At 50.0% G+C, this 26,106-nt stretch overlaps 1 protein-coding gene and 1 long non-coding RNA gene across 2 annotated transcripts in view; one reads left to right on the top strand and one right to left on the bottom strand.

Moving 5' to 3' along the window:
• FGF18 (fibroblast growth factor 18) overlaps positions 1-9,988 on the top strand; it is a 32,468-nt gene extending 22,480 nt beyond the window's left edge. The window contains exons 4-5 of the mRNA XM_077757138.1: positions 2,550-2,656; positions 8,901-9,988. Of these exons, the coding sequence (XP_077613264.1) occupies positions 2,550-2,656; positions 8,901-9,167 (374 nt within the window). The 3' untranslated portion in view covers positions 9,168-9,988. The remainder of the gene's footprint in view (positions 1-2,549; positions 2,657-8,900) is intronic.
• A 10,157-nt stretch (positions 9,989-20,145) lies between these two features.
• On the bottom strand, positions 20,146-25,707 carry LOC144225900 (uncharacterized). The gene is made up of 3 exons (XR_013333463.1): positions 25,624-25,707; positions 21,405-21,616; positions 20,146-20,264 (listed from the first exon to the last, which is right to left on the bottom strand). It is a non-coding gene; the product is annotated as an uncharacterized LOC144225900 (long non-coding RNA).
• Between the last annotated feature and the right edge of the window lie 399 nt (positions 25,708-26,106).

The raw sequence follows: 26,106 nt of genomic DNA, 5'->3' as shown, positions 1-26,106 counted from the left end.
AAAGTCACATAGACTTGCTGCATTGCTCCTTGGAACCTCAGTTTCCTAAACTGTAAAATGGGGACAAAGACACTCACGCTCGTGGTGATGTGTGACTTCACAAGGCTCACGTGGGAGCAAGAACGGTAGGAAATGTTCTGAGGACAGAGGTCTAGGCACGTGTTGGGAGAAGGGCAGACAGAGCGGTCTCCCCCTCAGACTCTCTCGGGGTTGCCTGGGCTGCGGTCCTGGGGCCTAATCCCCTTCTTACATGCAGTCTCCCATTTCTATCCCTCTCCTAGGCTCTGCCCCAGTCCCAGAATAGGCTTGAGCCTCCCCCTCCCCCTTGCACAGGTAAGGAGACTGAGGCTCAGAGTGGGCTGTGGTTCACTCAGGGTCGGTCACACAGCCCGGCATGGCAATGCCAGAAATGGGATCAGACCCCATAAGTCCAGCCCAAGGCGTTTTCTGATGAGCTCACTTCTCAGTGTGGGATGCCTGCTACCCTCGAGGATGCTGAAGAAGTTCAGGTCAGGGGGCTGGCCTGGGGAGGCAAGTCTGGCTCTACTTCTGCCCTTTTATACACATCCGATTGTTTCCCCCACTATGGGGAGTGTGTGTGTATGCGCGCGCACGTGCGCGTGAGTGCATATTTTAGGCAAAAACAGTTTTGTTTTGCAGTTATTAAGAAATTTAAATACCAGCTACTTGCCTTACCTGGCCTCTGAGAACAAGGGACTAGGCCCTTTCTGCCTTCATTTTGTGGAATCCTCACAATAACGTTTGAAGATTAGGGTTGATTATACCCATTTTATAGGTGAGGAACTGAGGCCCAGGGTCATACAGTTGGCAAGTAGGGCCAGGGATTCATACCCAGCTCTGTCCATTCCAGGGCTCTCGCCTTTGCCTTACATGTGCTGTCTTCTTTAGAAGCTCCTGGGATTGGAGACTTGCCTGAACCCCATGAGCTCCAGCCTGTGTGGGGCAGATGCAGAAAGCAAGCCCCAGGCCGCTCTGATGTTTGACCCTGGGTTCCCAGGGAGACTTATAGGGAGTTTGAATTAAAGGGGAGCGGGGAGGATGCAGGGCTCATAACCCCCTATCTCAGTGTTGCTTAATATGCTCCACTCAGTGTTTACTAGGGATGGGGGAAGGTGGAGAGAAGAATGTGCCTCCCCCTCCCTCCCTGTTTCTAGAATTACTAAATTCTTGTTAGATCTTTAAATTTTATGTAAATTCTTCTTATTTTCCTTGGAAAGGTGGGGTATCATATTTTAATTAGTAGTGGTGTCAAAGGAGGGCTAGATTAATTATTGGAAATCCTGAGTTCCAGATGGTTTTAATTTTCACAGCAGGGCACCAGGGTATATATTTTTAAATTTTTTTATTAAAATCATACCTAGTGTATTTTAGGGGCACTGAGGTACACTCTTTGTGGCTCCAAGGATGCCGTATTTAGGGCTATGATTTTTGTTATGGAGAAGCAAGTCCCTTGTCACTGAAATTAAAAGTTTGTGGGTGAGGGAGGGGCAGGTGCTGGGAAGCAAAGGGTCAGAGATGGGAGGGTGAGAATTGGGAGGGGGGTGGTCATAGGCAAAGAAGGCAGCAGTGGGAGGAGGTGCTGGGGAGGGAACCAGGCACAGGAATTCAAGTCCAGAGAGAGAGCTCAGAGAGGGGACATGGCCTACCAAAGTCACACAGCCCCTTACTGGGGAGAAAATATGAATTGGCAGAGGGACAGAGAGGGGTCTGGACGCGGTTTGCCTATTCAAGGGACAGTCACCCTTTGACTGTTTGATTTTCTTAGTCAGGCCTTGGGGCTTTAGCTCTGGACACCCGTCTCCTGAGGAAGGCTCTGTGGAGAATGGGTGGTTTAGTGTGGGGTCTCCTACTCCAGATCAGGGGATATTGGGTCCTGATTGGGACTTCTGGGCTCCTGGAAGTTATCCGCCTTGCAGCCTTGGTGGCCTTGACCGAGGAAAGTAGAATATCCTGAAGAGAGCCTTCAGATCCCAGGGGCCTTGACCCTCCCCTCCCTAGACCTCCCCTACTTCAAGTGGCAAAAGTGTAGAGTGGGGACGGGACAGTAGCTGGGGTTCTAGATGTTTGCCCTGGGGGAAGGGGCCTTTGACCTACATTTTGGAGGAAGTAGCATGATGTCCCCAAGGCATGGTGCGCGCATACCCATGCAAACTCGAGTGCGCTTGTCTGTCCCCTGGGTCCAGAGATTGCTACTTCTCTGAGGTTATTCATGTGGCTGTCCACCCCGTTTTGGGGAACAGAGGTGAGGGGCAGTGGTGCTGGGTGATGAGGGGAGAAGGGCACACTGGTGTTTAGCCACAGGTGGCAGAACAACCCTCCAGCTGGAGCCATGTAGGTCCCAGTGGAGTCAAGAGAGGCTGGAGATGGAGAACAAATTGACGGATGGCTTCATCTCCCGAAGGGGCAGGGTGCTCCAGTGAGACCTCACCCATGCCTGTTGTTGGAGCCGTGAGGGGTCCAGGGACAGGGTCAGGGATCATTGCCCCTGGTAAAACAAATGTGTCTTGTTCTCCTTCTGCCTTTCGAAGCCCAGCTCCTAGTGGAGACAGACACCTTCGGTAGTCAAGTCCGGATCAAGGGCAAGGAGACGGAATTCTACCTGTGTATGAACCGGAAAGGCAAGCTCGTGGGGAAGGTGAGTGATGGTCGGGAACTCCCAGGGTATTTGGGTGGGATCCCCTTGGCAACTCTGGGTAGCTGGCGCAGGGTGCCCGAAAGGGAAAACAGGCCGAGTGAATATGTGTGTGTCTGAGAGAGATGCCAACCGTACGCTCTTCCTTTAGACCCTTCTCTGCCACCACATCACAGCCTGCCAGGCAAGGGTATCCATGGCTGGGACTTTGGGGAGCATGTAGGGTCCCGGTCCCTCCTGCTGGATGTAGCCCTTGCGGGGTTTGGGGGGGCTTCCTGCCTGCGTGTACCTGCTGTCTGGGACCAGGGATGCAGCAGGCCAAGGGCTGGGACAGCAGCACTGTTCTAACATTGCAAGAGGTACAGTGTCCTGAAGCCACCGCCTCATCAGCACTGGGCCTCATGGCTCTAGCATCTCAGGAAGATTATATTCCTTTGGAGTAGGCAACAGAGCTGCATGTAACAAATAAGGGTGGGGTGGACCCACAAAACTGGCTCTGAGCTCCCCCAGGGGCTGCTTGGTGTCCCCCTTTGTCCTGGGCGTGCCTGTTTGTGAAGTTCATATACTTGCTTCCTTTGGATGTTCCAGTGGAAGGTGTTCCTGGCAGTCGCTGCCTGCTCGTCCTGCTCTATGGACCCTTCCCTTTGCAGGGACCCTACTCACCCCCATAGCCAACTTGTATGATGCTTCCTGCTGGGCAGGTAGAGTGAGGCTGGGTGGGGTTGGTCCTAATTCTAAAGAGGATGGCTTTTCCCCCTTGGGGGCGCGGCCTGGCTGCTGATCTGCATTTATTATACCTTGTTGGGAGAAGGAAGCACAGCCCCAGTTTCTGTTTGTTTATTTCTCCCCCCCCGCCCCCAAATTCCTGTTTAACACATAGTTTCCGTTTCCCTGAATCCTCCAACTCTATCCCTCTTCCCCTCCTCCACACCCTAGTGGCCGGGGAGAGTTTAACAGGCCAGGGACTTGAGCCAGAGTATCGTTGCTTATTATTTGTTAATAATAACAGTACCAAAAGCTTCTGTTAATTGAGCACCTACTTTCTGCCAGGCGCTGTGCAAAAAAAAAGACTCCCAAGTAATCCCACGAGGGCGGTACCACTACCATGCTCATTTCGCAGATGTGAAAGCCGAGGCTTGGCCCCGGGCCCAGGCACTTGTCCCGGGTCCCACATTAGAGCTGGGCGGGATTCAAAGCCCAGCTCGGAAGGCAGTAGTGATCCCAGCCACACTGCCCACACCGCCTGAAGCTGCTCGCCGAGCACAATCTCAGTAATCGGCAGAGCGCGGCCCTGGGACGCCGAGGAGTGGTTTTAATTAGTGATTCACTTTCCGCGTCCCGGGGCGGCCGGCCGGCGAGGGGATCGGGGCAGGGGCGGGCCGGGCGCCGGGTCCCCTGGCCTGGCCGTGCGTTTCCTGTGGCGGCGCNATCGCCCCGGGCAGGCCCCCTGTTGGCCTCTGCGGAGCCCAGTGCCCCTTACTGTCTCTGGCCCCTGCAGCAAGAAGCCACAGGCTTTTGGGGTGCTGTTCTGTCACAGCCTCCTAGGCAGTCAGGCCCCAAGGTCCTGGGGTTACCCCTCCGTCCTTCACTGCTGCTCCTGTCTCCGTTCCCATCTCATATTTTGCCCCAGCTGCCCCAAGGCTGCCAGCCTCAGGCTTTTGCCTTTGCCCACTACCCACTATCCATGTTCTAAAGCACATCCCTTGTCCTCCACCCCCGACTCATCTCAAAACCCATCCCTGGGTCCGCACTATCTACCAGAGAAGGGCCACACTCCCTGGGGAGACACACAAGGCCCCGGGGGGGGGGTCTCCCTGGCCTCAGAGCCCTGCCACCCATCCTCATGGTTCTGAAGCCACAGACACATAACACTGCCAACTGCCACCCCCCTGGATGGGGCTTTCGGTGGGCTTTGTACACGCTGTTCCCTCTGCCCAGATTGCCCTTCCCTGTCTGTCCCCAGTCCTGCTCAGCCTTCAACAGCTTCTCCCTTCCCTGACCCCTCCTCGGACAGCACACCCACACTGGAGCCCACAGTCCCCCCCACGGTCCTCTGTCGCCTGTCACTGACCTGACTTGTCACGTTTGCCTGTGTGCCTGCGCCTCCCAACTAGATCAAGAGCTCACTGAGAGCTGATTCTCTGTGTTCCCGGACGGAGAGCTGCAGAAGCACCCACCAAACCAGTAGAAAAATAGTTCTTGCTTTCCGAGGATGGTCTTAACCTATTGCCAGAATTATTCACGTCGGGCCAGGGAGTCAAGTGCCCTGACTGCTGAGCCTCGATGTCTTCATCTGTCGAATGGCAGTGATCTTGCTGGCATTTAGTGGGCACTTGTTACATATTCCTTCCCTTCCCCTTTGAAGGCAGGCCACGAAGTTACTCCTTCGCCTGTGGGAAGGAGTAAATTCATGGCCTCAGCTTAGGCTTTAGTTGCTCTGGAGTAGCCTAACCGGATCGCTTTCTTGGGCGGTCTTGACCATGGGTGCCAACCTTACACATCTTTGGCCCTGGCTGGTCACATGCATGGAGCCTCAAGCAGAGCCTTTTCAGATGTTCTGGGCCCCGGCTGTAGCGACTTCTCTGCTGCATTGTCACAATCACATACCAAGGCTCTACCCTGAGCCCCTGCATTCTCAGGCAGCCCCTCTTCTTCCTGCCACCTTTCTGGGACCCTACATCCCTCTCACTCCCAAGAAGGAGTACACCCTGTCGTTACATAAATAGGTGCTGGGTATGGAGCCCTTGGTGCCAAGTAAGCGCCCCTGTCCCCGTCTCTGACTATTCAACCTAATCGCCTGTATGAGCCCTGGTGAACCTTCCTTGGACCAGGGCAACCGAGGGCCCCAGACCTTTCAGGGCAGAGGGGTACCCTGCCCACCACCCCAACTTTGTGAGGACTGTTTCAGTTGTAAGTGACCTAAACCCAACTCAAAAGGCCTTAAGCAAAAAAAGAAGGTTTTGGCTCATCTAACTTAAAATGTGCAGGGGGTAGTTACAGTTTCAAGTAAGACCGGATCCGGGGGCCGAATGATGCCATCAGGATTCAGTCTTCAGGTCAAATAGAAGGAATGGGACTCCGGTTGGGAAAGGAGGAGGTTAGAGGTCATGGGGCGGGGGGAGGGAGAGATGCTCAAGTTCTACCTAATCACCAAGGTTCTAGGATGGGATATTCATCCTGTAAATACTGACGATCTGCCTTGCCCGAACCAGTTGAGTCAGCATTTCCAGAGGTGAGGCCCCAGCACAGGTTTTTTTTTTTTTTTTCACTTTTTAAAAAACCTTTGCAGATAATATGCAGGGCCGTTACAGGCAGTCAGGAGCAGAGGTATGGGTCAAACCCAGGTGCAGCCTGCCTTTAACTTCGTATGTGCTATCTGAGTTCATGGGGGCGCTTATGACTGTCACCGGTGCCATGGCTCCTCCTGAGGGGCTCCCGGGCTCTCGGGTGCTGGGAATTTCAGCTCTCATAAGTAGCCCCAAACACATACAAACACACGTGCCAGGCACTGTGCTAGCTCCTTGCACGTCCAGGACCTTGCGTGGGCCTTGGGGAGGTGAGGTGCCTTGACAGTCCGCTCCCACTCTTCTACGGCCTTTCTCCTCATGCACCTCTCTGGACAGAGGAGAAATGAGCCACGGTGGCACCTGCAGGTTAAAACCCGGCTCTGCCTCTTGCAAGCCCCCTGACCTTGGGCAAACCCTTTTGCCCTCTTTGAACTCTGTTTTCTTCCCGCGGAGAGAGCATCTACGTCAGCAAGTTGAGAGGACTCAATGAAATAATGCACGTGGAAATGTCTGGCCTATAATTGACCATTGATAAACGCTGAATGCGTGAGCGAATGAATGAGTAGGGAGACCAAGTGGGTCAAGCAGAGAGCTTTGGCCCTCTGCTCGCTGTGTCCCCTTCTTAGCACACCCCCAGAAGGGCCTGTCGTAGCTCACGACTGTCTCTGGGACATTAGTGAGGGATCCAGGAAGCAGAGCCTACTTTCTTTCAGAGGAAAGCCTGTTGGTGGGTCACCGCCACCATTTCTATCCCAGAACCCTTCGTTCGTTCAACCACAAATGGCCTGGGCGCCCGGACCTGTGCTGGGCCCTGAGGGCAGCTGATGAGTGGTCCCGACCTGCTCAAGCCCTTGGCTAGTGAGAAGGCAGGCAGATAAGGAGTTGCCCTGTTGGGGGGTGGGAGGAGGAATGGGTGCCAAGGGGAGAAGATGGAGCACAGAATCCAATCACTCTGGATGCTTGAATGGAGTCTTAAAGGAAGAAGAGGAAATACCCAGGGAGATAGAAGGCAGTGAAGGAAAGCTTCCGGGAGGAAGTGGTTACTGAGCGCAACGTTGAAGGATGAAAGTGGTCTTCCAGGCAGTGGCAGGCACTCCAGGGTGGGGAAACAGCATGGGACAGGCTTTGTTCAGTTTTCTCTGACTGTTCCACGGAGACTGGCCAGAGGACCTGGGCCCAGGTAGGATAGGCAGCTTCCAGAATCATCCATGGGGGGCCCAGAGACCCCTCCCCTCTGCCTTGCGCACATGCCCCGCTCCCCTCACAAGAGTCCCTCGCTGCTCACCCCTACACCGTGCTGCCCAACACGCACTGTCTTTTGGGGCCTATGCGCCTTCCAGTCCCACCCCCTGCCACCTCCGCAGCCTCCTCGAAAGATCTCAGCCTCCAGACAATGTTTTCTTACCCTGCCTGTCCCTTTCTGCAAAGTTCAGCACTTTGTCTGCAGGGCCCAAGCCTGCCCTCCACTCAAAGGTGAACGTTCCTGGAAGCTCCAGCCTGGTTTCCACTTCAAACAAAAGGCTGGAACTCGCACCTCAGTCTCCACGCACAGCCAGACCGCTGGGCTTCCGACTTGGCCGGGTGTCCGTCCGTAACGAGGAGTGGGCCCGGCCTAAATTTGGAGATGTTAGTTGGAAACTCAAGTGCTGCCAATTCAGGCCTTCTACCTCTGTGTGCTTCCCACTCGTCTACATGGAGCAGTTCGGCTGTCCCCGGGCAGGCGGGGGAGGGGAGGTTCAAAGCCCTGCCTCCCACCATCCTTTGTCCAGATCCGATCCAGGGAGGGAGGCCAGAACCATCAGAACCACCTGCTCTTCAGAAATAGTTTAGCAGGTTCCTGCTATGCACGAGACTCCTTTGTAAGCTACATTCCTCCCAACATTTTCTGTGATGCAGGGGTCACTGTCCCTGTTTGGTAAGATGACGAATCCGAGGTCTAGAGAGTGGAATTAACTAGCCTGGGGTCACATAAGGAAGTGTTAGAGTCGATGCAGCATCTGACTCCAAATCTAGTACTCCTTGTCTGGCATCCCTTGTCTCCTAGGGAATTCACACATCTGCTCGGGAGCCTGCCATCTCAGAACCAAAGGCATAGGCTTCGGGGTTTGGCCATACAAAAACCCTTAGTTTCAGAGATCCCCACCCCTCTTCACACCAAACATTTAAAATGCACCATATCCCATATTAAATGGGATTTGAATTTAACTATATTGCAGTAGAGTTGAGTGGCAGTTCAGTAGCTGACTTTATATCAGGTTTTGTGCACATGTGCAGGGACTCCTTTCTGTTGCAAGTGACAGAACATAATCTCAACTACTTTAAAGGAAATGAGACATTATTGGCCCACATCACAGTGAGGTAATGAGCTGCGGATGCTGCTTGGTCCAGAGCCCAAAGGATGTGACCAGAACTTGATTTCTCTCATTCTCTTTGTCTTGGTTTTACTTTTTCTGTATTGGCTTTGTTGTCAGATGGCGTTTCTCCTCCTGGTGGTAAAATGGCTGCCTTCGCTTCAGCCTTACATTGTCCTCAAGTTTAAATCAGCCTATGTTTTTGGGGATTGCTTCTACAAGGGTCCTTAGGAACATTCTGATTGGATGACTCATGCCACATGCCCAACTCTGCACCAGTCCTGGGAATAATGTTTTATTGGCCAGGTCTGGGTCTCTTGTACTAGTAGAGTTGAGGTGGAAGCCCTTGGCTCTAGGGTAGACGGATGGGTTCCTGAATGACGATGGGAATCTATTACCTAATTGGCCGGTAGGAAAGAAGGCAGGCGTCAATACGATGAGCCTACTCCACAGATCCAGGAAGTAAAGTTGCTGAGGACAAAGCTTAGGTCAGGCCCTCTCTACTCTCCCGAGCCAACCCTCAGTCACCTGTCTGTACACTGTCCACATAGCTCTGCCCTTTATACCCACCCTCCCTGTCTCACATCGTTCTTCTCTTGCCTCCTATAGCCTGATGGCACCAGCAAGGAGTGTGTATTCATTGAGAAGGTCCTGGAGAACAACTACACAGCCCTGATGTCCGCCAGATACTCTGGCTGGTACGTGGGCTTCACCAAGAAGGGGCGGCCACGGAAGGGTCCCAAGACCCGGGAGAACCAACAGGATGTGCACTTCATGAAACGCTACCCCAAGGGGCAGACGGAGCTGCAGAAGCCCTTCAAGTACACCACGGTGACCAAGAGGTCCCGGCGGATCCGCCCCACACACCCAGGCTAGGCTGGCCCTACCGCAGCCCCCCAGGCTGCTCCCAGGCCCACACTCACACTCACAAGAACTGCATCAGAGGAATATTTTTACATGAAAAATTAGGAAGAAGCTCTATTTTTGTACATTGTGTTTAAAAGAAGACAAAAACTGAACCAAAACTCTTGGGGGAGGGGGAGCGATAAGGATTTTACTGTTGACTTGAAACCCCGTCTGTGACAAAAGACTCGTGAAAAGGGACTGTTGTCAACGCACAGGTGCTTGGCTCTCTCTAGGAACCGACAACTCTAAACTCGTCCCCAGAGGAGAATTTGAATGAGGAAAACGACACTCTGAGAAACCAAAGTCCTTTTTCCCAAAGGTTCTGAAAGCAAAACAAAAACAAAAACAAAAACAAAAAAAAGAAAAAAAGAGAAAAAGAGAAAAACAAAGAGAAAGTAGTACCCACCCCCAAACTCCCCTTCTTTTCCAATCCCCTCTCCCTGTCCCAATCTCCAACAAAAATCGCTCTCTGGTTTGCAGTCATTTATTTATTGTCTGCTGCAAGCTGTCTTCAGACACCGCGCAGGGAAGGCGTGCCCCTTGGAATTCTCGGCGCCTCGACCTCCGACGACAGACGGCCTCGTCCAATCAAGTGACCCTGCATTGCTCGCAGTTCTGGAGGATGCTGCTATGGACCTTCCGTGACTCACATGACCTAGTACACCAATGATAAGGGAATATTTTAAAACCAGCTATATAATATATATTATATATATATAAGCTATTTATTTCACCTCTCTGTATATTGCAGTTTCATGAACCAAGTATTAATGACTCAACAATTAAAAACAATCGACAAATTATTTAAAAAACCATGAGGTGAGTGGTGGTGGGGGGTGGGGGGGGCACATACAGAGCTCAGACAGAGTGGCCCCTTTGTGTTTCAGTCTTCTTGGTCTTGGCGCTGAGAGCTGGGACCTCACTCATTCATTCATTCGCTGATTCACTCCCCCCTTTCCCGCCAACTCCCCCATCCCCACCCCACCGTGCTTCCACGCACTGTTCTAGGCCCTGGGAATGCAGCCTTAGCCAAAGAGATCTTTACTTCTGGAAATCCTCGCCTTCAGAGAGATTACATTCTAACGAGTCACTGATTGGATGACTGATTCAGTCATAGGGTCACACACATTTGCTTCGTACCTCCTGTTATTCTGTGTACTGGGCATTTATCAAAGAACACACCAGAAAAATTCCAGCCTGCAGAGAACGTCAGGTATTCACTGATTCATTGCTTCATTCATTCACTTATTGATGGAACTACTTATCCAACGTCTATTTATTAAGGTCTTACTAAGTGCCAGGGACTGTTTTAGGTACTGGGAATTCATCAAAGGACAAAACAGACAAAAATCACGGAGCTTGCAGTCTAGGAGTTATTGCTTGAGTCGTTTGTGCAGCCCATGTCTGGATTCTGCCAGGAACAGGCTGAGCAAGGCGGTGGGGCCCTGTTCCGTGTCTGATGGCAGAGGAGTCACAGGGCCCAGGTCCACTGAAGACCTGGTGTCCCTCTCCTTAGAGGCTCATGCACTGGAGCGTAAGGAGTCTGTCTGCCTCTAAAACTTTCAGGGGCCCTTTCATCTAGGTCTCCTTCCCCAGGGCCTGGCCAGGGTGAAGGGGAGGGGCCGGCTTGGCCTCAGGAGTAGGAAGCAGATTGGGCAGGAGGTTGACTGAGGAGGAAGGTGCCTTCTGTAGGGTCCTGCTGCTGTCACCTGCCTTCCTTGAAGCCTCCTGCCAAAACTGACCAGGAGAAGCCCCCGTGAGCCTTACAGAGAGGAAGGAAAGAGTGGGGCGGGAGCATCTTCTCGGCAAAGGGCTCCTGGCTGGACCGAGGCTTGGCTCCTGAACGGCTCCCTCTGCAACACACATCAGAGCTCGGGCCAAGCACAACACTTGGTTCTGTCCTTCCTCCCTGCATTATGAGGGTCCCTCCCCCTCCCTGGTTCCTGTCCTGTGTGTCACAGCACATTTCCTTAGGGCTTTGTGAAGCCCTTTCAGGTGCACGATCTCATTGCAACCTCAGGACAAGCTGCAAGGAAGATACTATCGTTATACCCATTTTATAGATGAAGGAGACTGAGGCTCAGAAACATTTAGCAGCTTCCTCAAGATCACAGAATAAGAAAGCGCTGGGGCTGGTGTCCAAATCCTACATTCTCTAGGATTGCAGTAGCTGCCACCAGGTGAATGCCTACTGTGTCTCAGATGCCCTGTTGGGTACTTTACACACCTGGGCATCCTGGTGTGGGCAATGGTTACTCTGGACTGAAGTCCAGAGAGACCATCAATGTGTCCAAGGCCTCAGTGAGTGGGTGACTGAGCCTGAGACACCTGGTGATAATAATTGTGATGGTAGTTGTCATTTATTGAGCACCTACTCTGTGTCAGTTCCTTTCATATCCTATTGTTTAATTTAAACATTAACCCTATGAGATGGGTGTGCACTATCTTTTGCACTGGAAGTTTCAGATAAGTGAAATGACCTGCTCAAAGCAATTCAAGGTAGAAAATCGGGGAGCCAGAATTCGGTCAGTCATTTATTTATTCATCCAAGAAATGTGTTTAGTTTACTCTGTGCCAGATGCTGTTCCAGAGGCTAGAGATACAGCAGTGAACTAAGTAGAGCCTCTGTCCTCATGGAATTTACATTCTATTGGGGAACGTCAACAATAAATCAAATAGATAAAAATATGTCAGATAGTGGTATATCATAAAATAGGGCAAAGGGATAGAGGGGATGGGGATGCTATTTTAGATAGAGTGCTCAGGGAAGACCTCTGGAGTGGGGGGCACAGGCAGACACTGAGGGGAAGAGCATTCCGGGCAGAGGGAACAGAGAGTGCTAAGGTTTGGAGGCCTGTCATGAAAAAAGGAGGGGCCAGGTGGGTAGAGCATAGTGAATGGCGGAGAATAGGCAGAGTTTTGGAGAGGGCCAGACCTTGATTTGGGCTTTTTTGTTTTTTAAGTTTATTTATTTATTTTGAGAGAGAGAGTGAGAGAGAGTGTGCGAGAGAGCATGAGCAGGGGCATCAGAGAGAATGGAGAGAGAGGACCCGAAGCAGGCTCTGAGCTGTCAGCACAGAGCTCGAGGTGGGCCTTGAGCCCCCAAACCGTGAGGTCATGGTCTGAGCCAAAATCAAGACTGGGATGCGGAACTGATGGAGGCACCCAAGAGCCCCATGACGGGCTTTTATTCAGAGTGAGATGGGGAATCACGTGCGGTGTGCCTTACACGGTCAAGGGGCTGCTCTGGGTACTGTGCGGAGGACGTCGGCAGTTTCCAGCCTGGGGCTGCCTGATGCCATAATCCGGGCTCTCACCATACCCTGGGCTGCCTTCTGCCGCTGGCTCCGCCCACCCGTCACAGGCTGCTGGCGTCTCCCACACCCAGCACCCTGCCTTTGCTCCATCTCATGGAACAATGGGTCCAGTGGTTATTTTCATCTCCTGCCCATCTAGAGGGGAAGGTGTCGGCCCAGCTTCTGTTTACTCTAGACCCAGCTTTCTGGATATATCCTTAGCAATGAGAGATATGTTAATGACAGGCACAGGGGGCTGGTGGGAAGATTTCCCAATCACGGATAATGTCTTAGGGTGCTCCCTTGATGGAAGTCACAGACCAGCTGAGTAGGGAGCCTTTTCAGAGCACCTATTATGTACCAAGAACAATCTTACTGAATCTACCTCACAGTCTTTGGGGTGGGCATTCTTAGCCTTACTTTACAGAGCAGGATCAGAGAAGTGGCGTCACTTACCTGAGCTCACACAGATAGTTAATAAAGGACCAGGGATTTGAGCCCAGGTCTATCTGATTCCTAGAGCTTGGAGCTCTCGGTACCTGTCCAGGGTTTCAGTCTTTCCCCTCCCTCCTGCCTCCCCACTCCTGTCTTGGCGTTCATCATTTCCCAACCCACCAGAGGGCGGAGGCAGATATATACCACAGTCCCGGGTCCCTGGATCCTTTCCAGGATGTCAGTGTCACAGGGTACAGGGATCTGGGACCTAAGGGACCTGAGTTTATTCTCAGCTTGGCCCTTTGCCAGCTATGTGACCTTGAGTAGTATTCCCTCATCAGCCCAACTGTTTTCACCTCCCAGGGCCAATGTAATGTTCAAAGGAGATAGCAAAGGAAATAGTTGGGGATTATTCCAGCCCCGTAAGAGCTGGAAGGCATCCGCGCTGGTGTTTTACCTGCCGTCTTCTCTCCATTTCCTTTCAACCCCATTGCTTTAGAGGATAAACCATCACAACACAGACACGGAGAGCGACTTGCTCCAGAGCACCCAGTGAGTTCATGGCAGAGCCCATTAGATGACCAATGAATAGTAATGGTAGCAGTTAATAAACACAGTGGAATATGGCAAAGAGAGATGAGTGAAGGCTCTTCTAGAGAGTCAAAGGCAAGTTCAGTGGCCAGCCAGGTCCCTCTTAGCATCCTTCCCAAATCTGCTTCTCTGACCCACGGAAGCAGAGGGCAGGGAGGAAAGGGCTGAGGTTTCTGGGTCCCGGATCCTACCTCTCTGCTCTTCACCCCATAGTGGTTCCATGTGACCAAGTGCCAGAGGTGAGGAAAGACGGGGACTTACTCCAGCATTTCAGGGGGTCAGCATGCAGGAATAGTGGGACTGGCCCCCAAAAGGGAGAGAAGTGGGTTTGAGGATGATGGTCCTTTCTCTACCTGCCCCACCGCTGGGATTCAGTCTTCTCCCTCTATGGCCACCCATCCCCCGACCACTGGCAAAGGAAAGGGAAGTGATGTTTACGGGGACACCTAATCTAGATGGACTCATGATCTGTCTGTCGAGATGGTTCCTGGTGCACAGTGAGCACTTGGTGCCCTAGCTATTACTGTGATCTCATTCAATTGGTACAAGAACTTGGCAAGATAAGTGTCAAGAGGCCTATTTTGTTGGCGGGGAAACTGAGGCCTATAAAAGAATGTGATTGGCCCCAGGTCCCATGGTAGAAAGTGACAGAGATGAGATTTGAACGCAGGCTTCCCTGTTCTCCCTTCCCACTTCCCCACCGTTTCCTTCCATCCCTTTGTTGGGAGTGCAGAGGGCAATAAAGCCCCAAAACTTGGAGCAAGGGAGACAAAGTGTCCCTCCTGTGTGCGTGGGAAGCGTGACAACCAGGAGAGGCTGTATCTCGGGGTGTTCCTGCCAACCCAGGTGAGCCTGGGCAGGGGGAGGCGGCAAAGCCCCAGGCTGAGTGCAGGAAGTTGGGGGTGGAGATGCCTCCTGGCTGCCTGCACAGCTGGAGCCTAATCAGACGGGCCTGGGGTGCCCGGGGCTTGAAAGCCCCATAAACTGGGCAGAGCCCTCCCTCCCCAGGCGTAGGAGTGGGGCTTCCAAAGAAACAATGGTGAATTAGGTGCGAAAGATGTGAGGGCTGCTCCCCAACTATGCAATTAGGTAGTGGGTCTGCTACAAACATTAGGCGGGGAGCTGGGACCAGATGTCGGCAAGGCTCACCCTGGGCTGTCCTGTCCCAGAACTGCCTGGCCTCCTGGCTGAGGTTTCCAGCTCTGGTCAGGAGGGAAGGCTGCAGGTAGCCCGGGTGTGTGGCCCCCTGCAGAGCAGGCCAGTGGTTATTCAGACATTCCTCCTCTCCTTCAGGGGAGCTCCTTGGGCCTAATTAGCACTTGCTAGAATTTCTGCCCACCTCCTCTGCTTGCGGAAGAAGCCACTCTTTCAATGCTCCAGCCTCCCAGGCTGAGCAGTCTGTGGCTGCTGGCCGTGGGTCACCGTCTGGGCTGGGTCAGAGGCCCAGGCTGATTTTAAAGGCTGTCACAGACTGAAGTCTCATTTGCCTGGCCCACGCAGGGCTAAATGTCGTCCACTGGGCACCAGCGGGGTGTGGGCACTTTACCCACTTCTCTTATTTCTCACCCCAATCGCCTGAGAGAGCTATTTTTATCTGCTTTCTACCAGTGAGGAAACTGAGGCTCAGAGAAGAGAAGTCACCTGGTCAAGGTCATCTGACTTCCCAAATCCTGCACATGACAATTAGTATGCCCCCAAGCAGCCCCTAAGGAGGGTCACCTTGGTTCACACAAAGATAGAGGACCAGAAAAATGACCTGTTCAAAGCCACACAGTTCCTAAGTAGTGAAGCCAGGATTTGAAACTAGGTCTGTTGTTTTCTAGAATCTTACCTCTGCATTCCTCCCAACCCTCTGTTTCTATCCCTGTTATTCTGGATATTTTTGGTTGCGAGTGACAGAAACACATGAAAACTGACTTAAGCCAGTGAGAAAGAATATTGGCCCGTGTAACAGAAATATGAACAGACGTCAGGCTTCAGGCAAAGCTGGATCCGAGTGCGTAGTCTTCTCTCTCTGCCTTCTTCTGTGCTGGCTTCATTTTCAGAAGGGCTTCCCTGTAGCTCCAAGCTCATATCTGACTGGTGTCGTAACTTCAGAGGAAAGAAAACATACTTTCCTAAAGGCTCCAGTAAAAGTCCTGGGGCTGACTCTCATCAGATCAGTTCTCTCTCCTGCATATTTTTGAACCAATCACTGTGATCAGAGGGACAAATTCATTTAAGTGACCAGGTGTACGTCATGCACCAGCTCCTAGAGTTGGAGTGAGGGAGGCATGGGCCGGTCCACAAGGAAGGGGTGGTTTCCCAAAGGAATATGGAAATGTTCTTACCGGAAGCCAAGGGGCAAAAGCAAGACAAATATGTTCCAGTGCTTCCCCGGTTGGGTGTGCATCAGAGAGAGTCCCAGGAGGGCTGGTTCCCATGCAGATCGATGAGCCTCACCCCTGCAGGTTCTACATCAGGAGATTTGGGGTGGGCCCAAGTATTTGCAAGTTCCCAGGGGATGCTGATGCTGCTGGGCTGGAGTTTTAAGGACCATCGGTTTGCCCCTTCCTTAGCTTTCATTCTCCCCACCATCACCATATGCTATGTATTCCCATTCAGGACTTCAGACTGGGGACCCATACACTCCAGGCTATACGAGGGCTGGCTTTCCCAGAGGTCCATGGTACAATCATCTTGTGGGAATCAATGTACAGATGCTCAACTTTCCTGAGTCCCTTTCCCCAAATTGACCTGCTGGAGGATGTTCCTGTGGTCGGCAGTCTCCTCTGCCCACCACCCTTTCTACAAAGTCCCTCCTCCACTTTAGCAGAAGGTGCATGTCTTTGAAGAGTCCAACTCTTGATCTCAGCTCATGTCATGGAATGAAGGGATGAGAGTGTGGGGAGCTCCCTCCTTTTGATCATAGTGCCACGGATCCGTGGCATACTCTCCCTCATACTCTGCCTCAATGTTGATCTATTTTGTAACAGGGCAAATTGTGGATTTTGTCTTGGTTCATGGTGGGTTATTCTGAATTTGGGTACATTGCACAGCTGGGTGTATTGGCGATTTTTCTTTAATTACTTTGCCTCCTTGATCCCGCAAATGTTGTTCTGGAATTCACTCATGACTAAGGAGTGTCTTGTGAAAGCAAAAGAAATGTTGGTAGTGGAAGTAACTTATTCAGGGAACACAAACTCATAGATAAGTTCCATCTGCCCATCTATCTGTCTGTCCATCTCTCTGTCTATCCATCCACCCATCTGTCCACGTATCTGCCTATTTACCTATCTGCCTACCAAACCATCTTAGAATGACAACATTCATAATTTAGAAAAAGCATTCTGGGAAATAAAAGTGTAGGCCAAGTGCATCCCTACTGTTGCTGCTATTCTCAGTGATGAGAAAGAGCCTAGGGTTCCTCATCCATTCTTTCCTTGGTCCTTGTCTCTGTGGAGTATTTTTGCCTAATTTCAAATAGGAGTAGGTGAAATGTCCTAAACTTACTTCCTGCAGGTCACCTTTAAGTAAAATATCTTGTCTCGATGGAAGTCAGTGTTTCACATATTCTTGAACACCAGTTCAGACTCGTAGGAGAAATACTTTTACTTAACTTTTGCGGGAAGATTACTAGCTACTGTAAATCCACATTTATGTTTTCCTTGGGTGTAAATCTCTTACTTGCTGTTGCTTGTTCATTTATTCATTCTCAGTGCATTTTTATTCAATGTAGATGAATTTAATTGTGCATGGCATGGATTCTACTGAAAAGATCTAGTTTTCAAAATTACTAAAGGGGTTATGAGTAAAAAAAATGTGAAGACCCCGTTCTAGAGTAATCCATGCGTCTGTACACTCTACACCCGTGCACAGACAGTGCACTCTCAATCTGGAAACACTGGCCTGCTTGCCTATCTTCTGCCACTGGGAGCCCAGAGATGCCACAACATAGTCCCTTGCAGGTGCCCCAAGAGGTAGACCTTGGGGAGCTCACAGCTGAATGCTGCGAACAGGTAGATTCTAACGCAGCAAGAGAAGGGTGTGTAGATGGAGGTCCAGAGGACAAGGGGATGAACTGGGTAAGGGTGAGGGGTCAGGATACTCTGACAATCTGAATGGAGGTTTGACTGCAAAACAGGGAAGGGCAGCCCAGGCAGAAGGAACAGTAGTGCAAAGGCAGAAAGGAACAAACACCCAGGAAGGTGCGGCAGGAGCTGGGAAACGTGACACGCAGTGGTGGGAGGTGCAGCTGGGAGGGGAGAGAAGAAAGATAGTCAAGGCTGTGGCTTTTGTAGGCCACTCCCATTTGTGTGTGGCCCTCCTGAACTGCACACGTGCATCTGTGTTCACGCGCACCCTGATCTGCACATGTGTGAACTGTCACATTCCGATGCTCAGCCAAGTGCACACACCAGCACTAACATAGCGCAAGGTCATGCCTCTCTCCCTCCTTCCTTCTTGCAGCACTGTCTGAGTGCCCACTCTACACTGGGTTCCTTGGAGATAAAGCAATGAATCAGGATAAAGCAGGGTCTCTGCCCCCGCAAGTATTACTGGGGGGGACAGACCATTCACATCGACCACACACTGTGACAAGTGACACAATGGGCGAGCAGAGTACAAAAGGAGAGTCAGAGAAGGCTTCCTGGAGGAAGAGTCATGGAAGCTGAGACTTGAAGAATGAGAAGGTGTTGGCAGGAATAGAAGGGGGTGTTAGGAGTAAGCATCCTAGGTAGAAGAAGAAGCAGGAGGTACAAAAACCTGGCTGGAGAGAGGATAGCCGGCAGAAAAATACAGAAAGGGGCCAGGAGAGGATTTATGATTTCAATATAGGAGTGGCAACTTGGTGAGCAAAATCCCAGGGATGTTGCTGCAAGACTCACCTTGGGTTTTTGTTTTGTTGAGGAGGCCGGGGACCCAAGCTGATGGACACCGGTAACTGTGGTGGGCACCCCCCCTTCTGCAAGTACCCCTGGAGGCTCTAAAGAGTCAGGCGTGGTTCCGTTCCTCCTAGATATCACCCTGTAGTTTTAGCAGCCATTGAGCGTCACGGCCTGAGTCAGTGGTTCCCAATTAGGGTGACTCTGTCTCCCAGACACTTGGTCGTGTGCGGAGACACTCAATTGTCACAGCCAGGGCTCTGTTACTGGCATCTAGTGAGTATCTAGAGCCAGGCATGCTGCGGAATAAGCATGTGCGCCTCACAATGTACAGGACAGGGCCCACGGCAAAGGATTATCTGGCTCCAAACGTCAATTGTGGTGAGGCTGAGGAAACTTGGTCTAGATTCTTTCTTGCTGGAGGGTAGCAAGATAATGATGTTCTAATTCTCTCGTTTCTGCTGTGTTTATTAACTCGGGTTCTTCTATGAACTAAGAACTTTCCTCCATCAACTCATCAGTTCTTCCAAGAGGCTTAATTTCATACAGAAATTCATACAGGTGCTTGATTGTTGATTCTTTCTCTATTTTACTGCTTTTCAGAATAAATAGTTAACTGGTGTCCTTCAAGGATAACTGCAATTTTTAGTATCACCATGGGAATTATTAAAAGTTTATTTAGGGGACGCCTGGGTGGCTCAGTCGGTTAAACATCTGACACTTTATATATATATATATAACTATATATATATAACTATATATATAATATTTATTTAATTTTTGAGAGAGAGAGAGAGAGTGAGCAGGAGAGGGACAGAGAGAGAGGGAGACACAGAATTCGAAGAAGACTCCAGGCTCTAAGCTGACTGCACAGAGCCGGATGAGGGGCTTGAACTCACAAACTGTGAGACTATGACCTGAGTCGAAGTCAACTGAGCCACCCAGCCACTCCATTTTTTTAATTTAATTTTTTAAATTTAGTTTTGAGAGAGAGAGAGAACGTGCATGTAGGCAGGGAGGGGCGGAGAGAGAAGGAGACAGAGGAGCAGATTCTCTGCTGACAGCAGAGAGCCTGATGCTGTGGGGCTCAAACTCAAGAACCTTGACATCATGACCTGAGCTGAAGTCGCATACTTAGCCGACAGAGCCACCTAGATGCCCCAAGTATCTGACTCTTGATTTCAACTCAGGTCATGATCTCACTGTTCGTGAGTTCAAGCCCTGCATCAGGCTCTGCGCTTATTCTCTCTCTCTCTCTCTCTTTCTCTCTCTCTCTCTCTCTCCGCCTCTCCCCTGCTCATGCTTTCTCTCTCAAAATAAATAAATAAACATTAAAAAATAACTTATTTAATGTCCCTCGATCTATAGCCATCATTATTCTTTCTGAAGGTCAAGTTCTTCCACCTTTGGCCAAAGAGGGCTCCTTCTGGTGGCTCTCGTGTTCTATTGCCCTATATTCTGATGGCTTCTTTGCTTCCTGGTGTGACAAGATGTCCCCAGTTTGTCTTGTACATTTCCCACCCCCACCCAGGGATCTGAGCTATTTCTCTCAGAGCCTGGGTTCATTTTGGTGGAGACACTCAGGGCTTACCGAGAGTGACAGGGAATGGTTCCTATGAAGCACAGTGCCCCGGGGGAACATAGTGGGTGCTCATCTAATGCCGTGGTTTTGAAGACAGATTCTCTGCCACGTTGCTTCAACTCCCTTCCTCCCCCCAATCTCCAGTACATTCCAGCACTTGCTTTCCGTACCTCCAGACAGTCTGGGGTGGGGCCTGAGCGTAATGAGGGTTCAGGTTACCAAGGGGAGTTTTGCAAGTAGTGGCTTTGTTGGGTAGAGGGACCGGCCAGCCAGCCACGAGAGCACGTCCATTAAAAGCCTAGGTAAAGGAAGAAGAGAGGAGCAATTAGCTAATTCAGGAGTCAAGGCTTTGCTTTTGTTTTCACTGTCAATTTTAATCCTGTCATAACCTTTGACCTAAGCCTGGGGGCAATTAGTGCCTGCTAATGAAGTGGTGGTGGGTTTGAACTTCTGCTTTCCTCCCCAGGCTGAGTCAATACTTTGTATTCTAGCACACGTAATTGAGGTAAAAGGGTTTATTTAAGCTAACAAATGATTCTTTCCCACAATAGAATCTCCATCCCAGTTAGTGATTTGGCTCTTCAGGCATCCTCTGTTTTGTCTGCTGCCAAAGCCTGTATTTTATTGACTGCTTTGCCCTCTCCTCTCCTTCCTCCTTGCTTCTCTCTCCCTCTTCTTACCCCTTCTCTTCGCCCTCATAATTGAATTCAGTAAATTCACCGTAGCTACTGGTTACCCATCGGGAGGCATTAGGCGGGTCAGGCTCTTAGATCCCAGTACAATTCCGACCCGACCCAGAAGGATCTCACAGCGCGGTGACTAAGACAGACCTATAAATACATAAATCACGAAATCTACTGCAGTGTGATGAGGGCGAAGTAATTCAACAAATCTAAATGAAGGAGCTGAATGGGGAGGAGTGGTCTTTGTGCAGAAGAGGCTAGGGAGGGAGAAAAGACTGGAAACATTTGAACCATTTAGACTTAAGGCTTCTGTGAACCAAAGAGGGTTTTTATCCAAGTGACCCGAAAGGTGCCATTCTTCTTTCAGAAGAATGTGGCAGACTTCTCACTATAGAATGCAGATTTGGATTTGGGAACCCCCCTTCCCCTGTGGGGTCATGTACTTCAGAGAAACCTTGTGTCGTCTCCATCCTCGGCCGATGGGGGGAGTCTTAATTCATCAAGGCCAATCATACGAATTGCATTTCCTTTCCCAATTGATTGGCTTCATAAGGGGCATGTGACTATAGTCTGGCCAATGGGCTACGAGGGGAAGTATGTGGGAGGTAGTGGTGGGCCATGTTTCTAGGGAAGTTTCTTAACTCTTGTAAGCATACGTCATAAGGAAGTCATGGTCCTTTTTTGAGTCTGGATTTTGGGTGAGGGTGTGGTAGCTAGAGCTGTTGTAGCCATCTTGCAACCCTGAGGACAACTACCTGCTGTAGTGAGGATGGAAGAGCGAAGTGATGGAAGAAACTTGGATCCTTGACGCCATCATACAGCTGCTGAATTCAGCCACGTGGGGCCTTCCTGGAGACTTCTCATTGTCCGAGACAACAAAGTGTTCTTGTATTTAAGTCGCTTTCAGTGGGTTGCTGAAAGCTTCCCAACTGATACAGAGGAGGGGGGAGAATTTGAAGAATGTGTCCTGAAGAGAGGGAAAAAGCATTTCAGGGAAGGCATATGGACAAAGATGCCAAAAAAACAAGAAATGTACATCGTAAACGTATGGAAGTCCTAGTTCTCGGAGATGAGGTCCGATAGGGTTTGGCCATGTTAGGTAATACCCCAGGTCCCCACTCTGTGTCCCTCTGTCCTTCCATTCCCCTGAGGGGGTTCTCTTCATCCAGGATCCTCTCCAAATGTACCTGAGAGGGAGATGCAGGTAGCAACCATCTTAGCCTCGCTATATGAAGTGTGTCAAGTGTTCACTCTGTATCAGGCTCTGAGCTGGGCTGAGGTGAACAAGATACGATCCCTGCTGAACAGAGCTCTTGGCCCAGGGACAGAGATGCAAACATAAACCTATGACCCTAAACATGTGATAGGTGTCAGGGGAGAGGGTTTTAGCTGGGCTGCGGCGAGCATCATGGGTGAACATTAGTTCATAACTAGCTCATGCCACTCATAACTCACAATGTTCATAAGTTATGAGTTTATTTTGATGATCAATTGCTATGTATAGCAGAAATATAAAATTTTCTTTAGCATGTATTTAAGAAAAGAAAAAGCGTTAATTTGAGGAAAACTAGTTGGTAATGTTGTAAGTGGCGTGTGGCCATGGTAAAACTCGTGCAATGCAAATGAAATAATGTGCGTGCGCACGTGTGTGTGATGTTTGTCTGCTTGGTCTTTTTGTCAATTGTATGAGAACAGAATTCTGTTTTTGTAGGAACTACTGTTTCTCTGCTTTATGCAGTTTCTCCGGGAGACACCATACACTTACATGACCTTCCCTACTCCCACTGTATTCAATCAGTGAGGCTTTTCCCAACCATGAAAACCCCCACTCTAGTGGCAGATGCTATGAAACACGAGGCTTGGGGGCTGTTGGCCCGCCCCTTACCCTGCCAAGGACACCGACCTGGAGTGACAGAGGCAGGCAAAGAAAAGGGAAAAGAGCAGACTGAGTCGATTCTCATTATTCATGGTAGTTATGTCCTATAAATTGGCCACAAACTGAATTAGTGACTGCTGAACCATTGCTCCTAGGGGAAATAGAGGGCAAGGTTCCTGTGAGCCCCTGGTCATGACATTTTCATTAACTCATCAATACATAACCTTGTTTTATTTGTGTTTTGGTTAAAGACACCTTATTTAATATACATTGTTGATCCATTAACATTACACTGTGGCTATATGGCCAGCAGCTATAACTCATGCTTGAGCGAAACTCAGATAATACACGTTTTCTCCACAAGGTATAGCCCAGCCTTCCTGCTCTTAGTATGGATAGGCAGCCCTTCAGAACTACGGTTGGGGACCACTTTCAACAATGAAATCACCACCAGAAAGCACTAAAATGAGAAAAATGGGGCACTGACTAGACAACAACAAAAAAGATACTTGTTCACCTTCTGAGAGCTGAAATAAGAACACAGAGGGTCACTTTGTTTAGCCTAAGTTGGGAATGTGTGTATTGGGTGACTCAAAATTTTTACTACTCTGCACATGGCCATGAATGACCATGCAAATGCTACAAATATTGATGTGGAGGTTACAAATACATTTTAGCAAGTAAGTGAAATCACAAATAGAGAATCCATGAAAAATGAGAACTGGCTGTAAGATAGAAGGGTAGGGATAGAGAAGAGAGAGGGGGAGGGGCAAAAAGGGTGTGCTTTCAGCTCTGGTGGGGAGTTTGAGTCAATGGCTCTTGCCATTTCTCTGTCTTTCTTATGGTTTGAATATTATATTTTTGTTTGATTATATGAGATATTTCAAAGTCCTTTCTACATCTCACCCTCTTTTGTTTTACTCTAAGATGATTCCACTGGAATGCTGTTGCTTACAACCAAAGGAGTTCTGACCTAGTTTATAAAACCCTTGGCACATAGTAGGTCCTCTGTCAATGTGGTTCTCTTCCTTCATGGAATACAGGGTTGGCTAAAGTAACCAATGAATGTATGTCACAAGAGAGGTAGTGGTGAGGAGAAGGAAGGCTTTACAATGTGGAAAATAGGGAGCAACATATTTCCAACTTTTCCCTTCACCCTTTGCGTTAGCAGCCACTTCTTGCCATGTTCCAGTACAGATGGAAAAGTCACTGAATTACAAACTGGGTGGAAGCTATTTTTGGTGGTGGTGTTGTGTGTGTGTGTGTGTGTGTGTGTGTGTGTGTGTGTGTGTAATGTACGCATTGGGATTCTTGGCCACTGCCTCTGTTTGTATCAGCTGTCAGCAAATCAGAGGCGCCATACACGTTTGTCATAATTCATTACATTAATTAACCACGTTTGAGAACTGGGCGCAGGCCAGAGGGGATGTGGGGGAGGGAAGCCTCCACATTGTTGTGTCTGAACCTCCCGGGTCAGAATTTCCACGGTTTGATGGGCTGCCATCGCCTGCACATGTGTCCCCTGACACTTGGACCTTGATGAAATCATCATGTTTACATCTTTGAATATTCCCTGCAGATGATGCCCGTGGCGGGAAGCCAGAGGCAGAGAGCGTCCCAGAACTTGGCTCTGGAGGCCCATCGCTGTACCCAAAAGAGTTTGGAATTACCCTGACGTCCGATACCAAACTAGGCATCCTTCTCGAGCCCATCCCTCTCTGGCCGGTTCCCTGGGCAGGCTGCCTGGCCCTGGCCTTCTGCAGGACAAATGGTGCCGGCTATACCTCCTCTGACTCAAGACCCAGTGGGGTGAAGCTGTCTTCTCTTCACGTCCCCCCTTGCAGTGAATGGTGCCATTGCCTACCCAGCTGCAGTCTTTGAATGCGCTTCTACCTCTTGACTCTTGCTGCATCCAACCAGCCTCCATGTCCCATTGGTTTCCCATTGTTACCATTTCTGAAGTCCTTGCACTCTTCGGTGCTACTGCACCACTGCCCAGCCTGGGCCTCTGTCGCCTATTTGCCTCGACCATGGCAACAGCCTCACCTCTGGCCTCCTCTTTAACTCTTTCTCTCTCCCATCTTTCCTGTGGGCTGGAGCCACAGGGACTTTTCCAAAATGCGAATAGAAGCGTGTGGCTCTCCGGTTGCTTTGCCCTTGACCTTGGAATCCTTTGCTGCGGCTTACAAGGCCCTTTCTGAGCTGGCCCTGCCACTCACTGATTCCTGCCCATTTCTAAGCCTTATTCTCTGGCCTCTCTCTCAGTTCTTCCCATGAATTTCCTTTGCCTAAGTTAGTTTCTGTTGTATATAACCAAATCCCTGACTCCTGAATCATCTAAGTTTCTGTTTATCCCATACGTGAGATTAAGAGCAATTTTTCTTTTCAACAAAAATGTCCCATATTCTTACTGTGTACTCAGCCACCGGGCCACCAATCAATATTTGGCCACAGTCTTTCTGCTTAGAAACTGGGTCCTTAGTGATACCATTTAGGCTACTTGATGAAACCTTACCTGAAGCTAGCCCCAAAAGTTTTCCAGTGTCTTCAGTCGACAGATTCTCTTTATTTTTGAATTAAACTTTCTGTGGCTTTCAACTTGACACAGACATTGAATCACAAACTGTTTTGAGGCAAGGACAATGCCTGCTTCATCATGACCCTAATCATCTGCTAGGGTGGACTTTTATTTGGATTATCCTGGCCTGTTACCAACCGAAGGAAGATCCTCAGTTTGGGGATATGAGTATAATTACTCTCTGCATATTATTTACAATTTATAAATCACTCTCACACTCATTATCTCATTTAAACCTCTCAACAATCCTGGGAAGTGTGTGCAATTGGATCATTTTAAAGATGAGAAAACTGAGGTTCAGAGAGGTAACAGGCTGGCCCCACGTTACATGGCTAGTGAGAAGCAGGGCTAGTGTTTAAACCCTGTCCTCTGGTTCAGGACTCGTGTATTTTCTCATATTCATGCATTTATTCCAGAAGAGCAAAAATGATTAAAGACTGCTGTGTTCAGGGACCTTGCTAGGCTTCGGGGAATACATTAGCAAACAAGACAGAATCTCATTCTTAAGGAACTTACTGACCAGCAGGAGACACAGGCGGTAGAGTGATGTGTGATGGGGTGTCTGGTCATTCGGAGTCTGAAGGGCTGGTTGTCAAGCCACCGCTGGATGAACCCCCACAGTCGCCGTCTCTGTGTCTCTCTGTGTAAGGTTCAAATTCCAGGCCTGGGTGGGGCGGGAGGCAGGTTAGAACAGATACAATAGACCGTGTGCAGGGAGAGCAGGGAATTCTGAAAGAGGAGACTAGGACTCTAGTAGGAATGGCAAACAGGAACAACCAATGTCTGCTCTGACTCAGGACCCTTGAGCCACTTACTGGATGCCAGGGTTACCATCAAGAGTTACAGTCATGGGGCGCCTGGGTGGCTCAGGTCATGATCTCACAGTTTCTGAGTTCAGGCCCCATGTCAGGCTCTGTGCTGACAGCTCGGAGCCTGGAGCCTGCTTTGGATTCTGTGTCTCCCTCTCTCTCTGCCCCTCCCCAGCTTGCATTCTGTTTCTCTC

Source organism: Crocuta crocuta, unplaced genomic scaffold, assembly GCF_008692635.1.
Source record: "Crocuta crocuta isolate KB4526 unplaced genomic scaffold, BGI_CrCroc_1.0 scaffold131, whole genome shotgun sequence".
Classification (NCBI taxonomy): domain Eukaryota; kingdom Metazoa; phylum Chordata; class Mammalia; order Carnivora; family Hyaenidae; genus Crocuta; species Crocuta crocuta.
The sequence above is the reverse complement of the archived record's forward strand: the minus strand, read 5'-3'. Positions and strand labels throughout refer to the sequence as shown.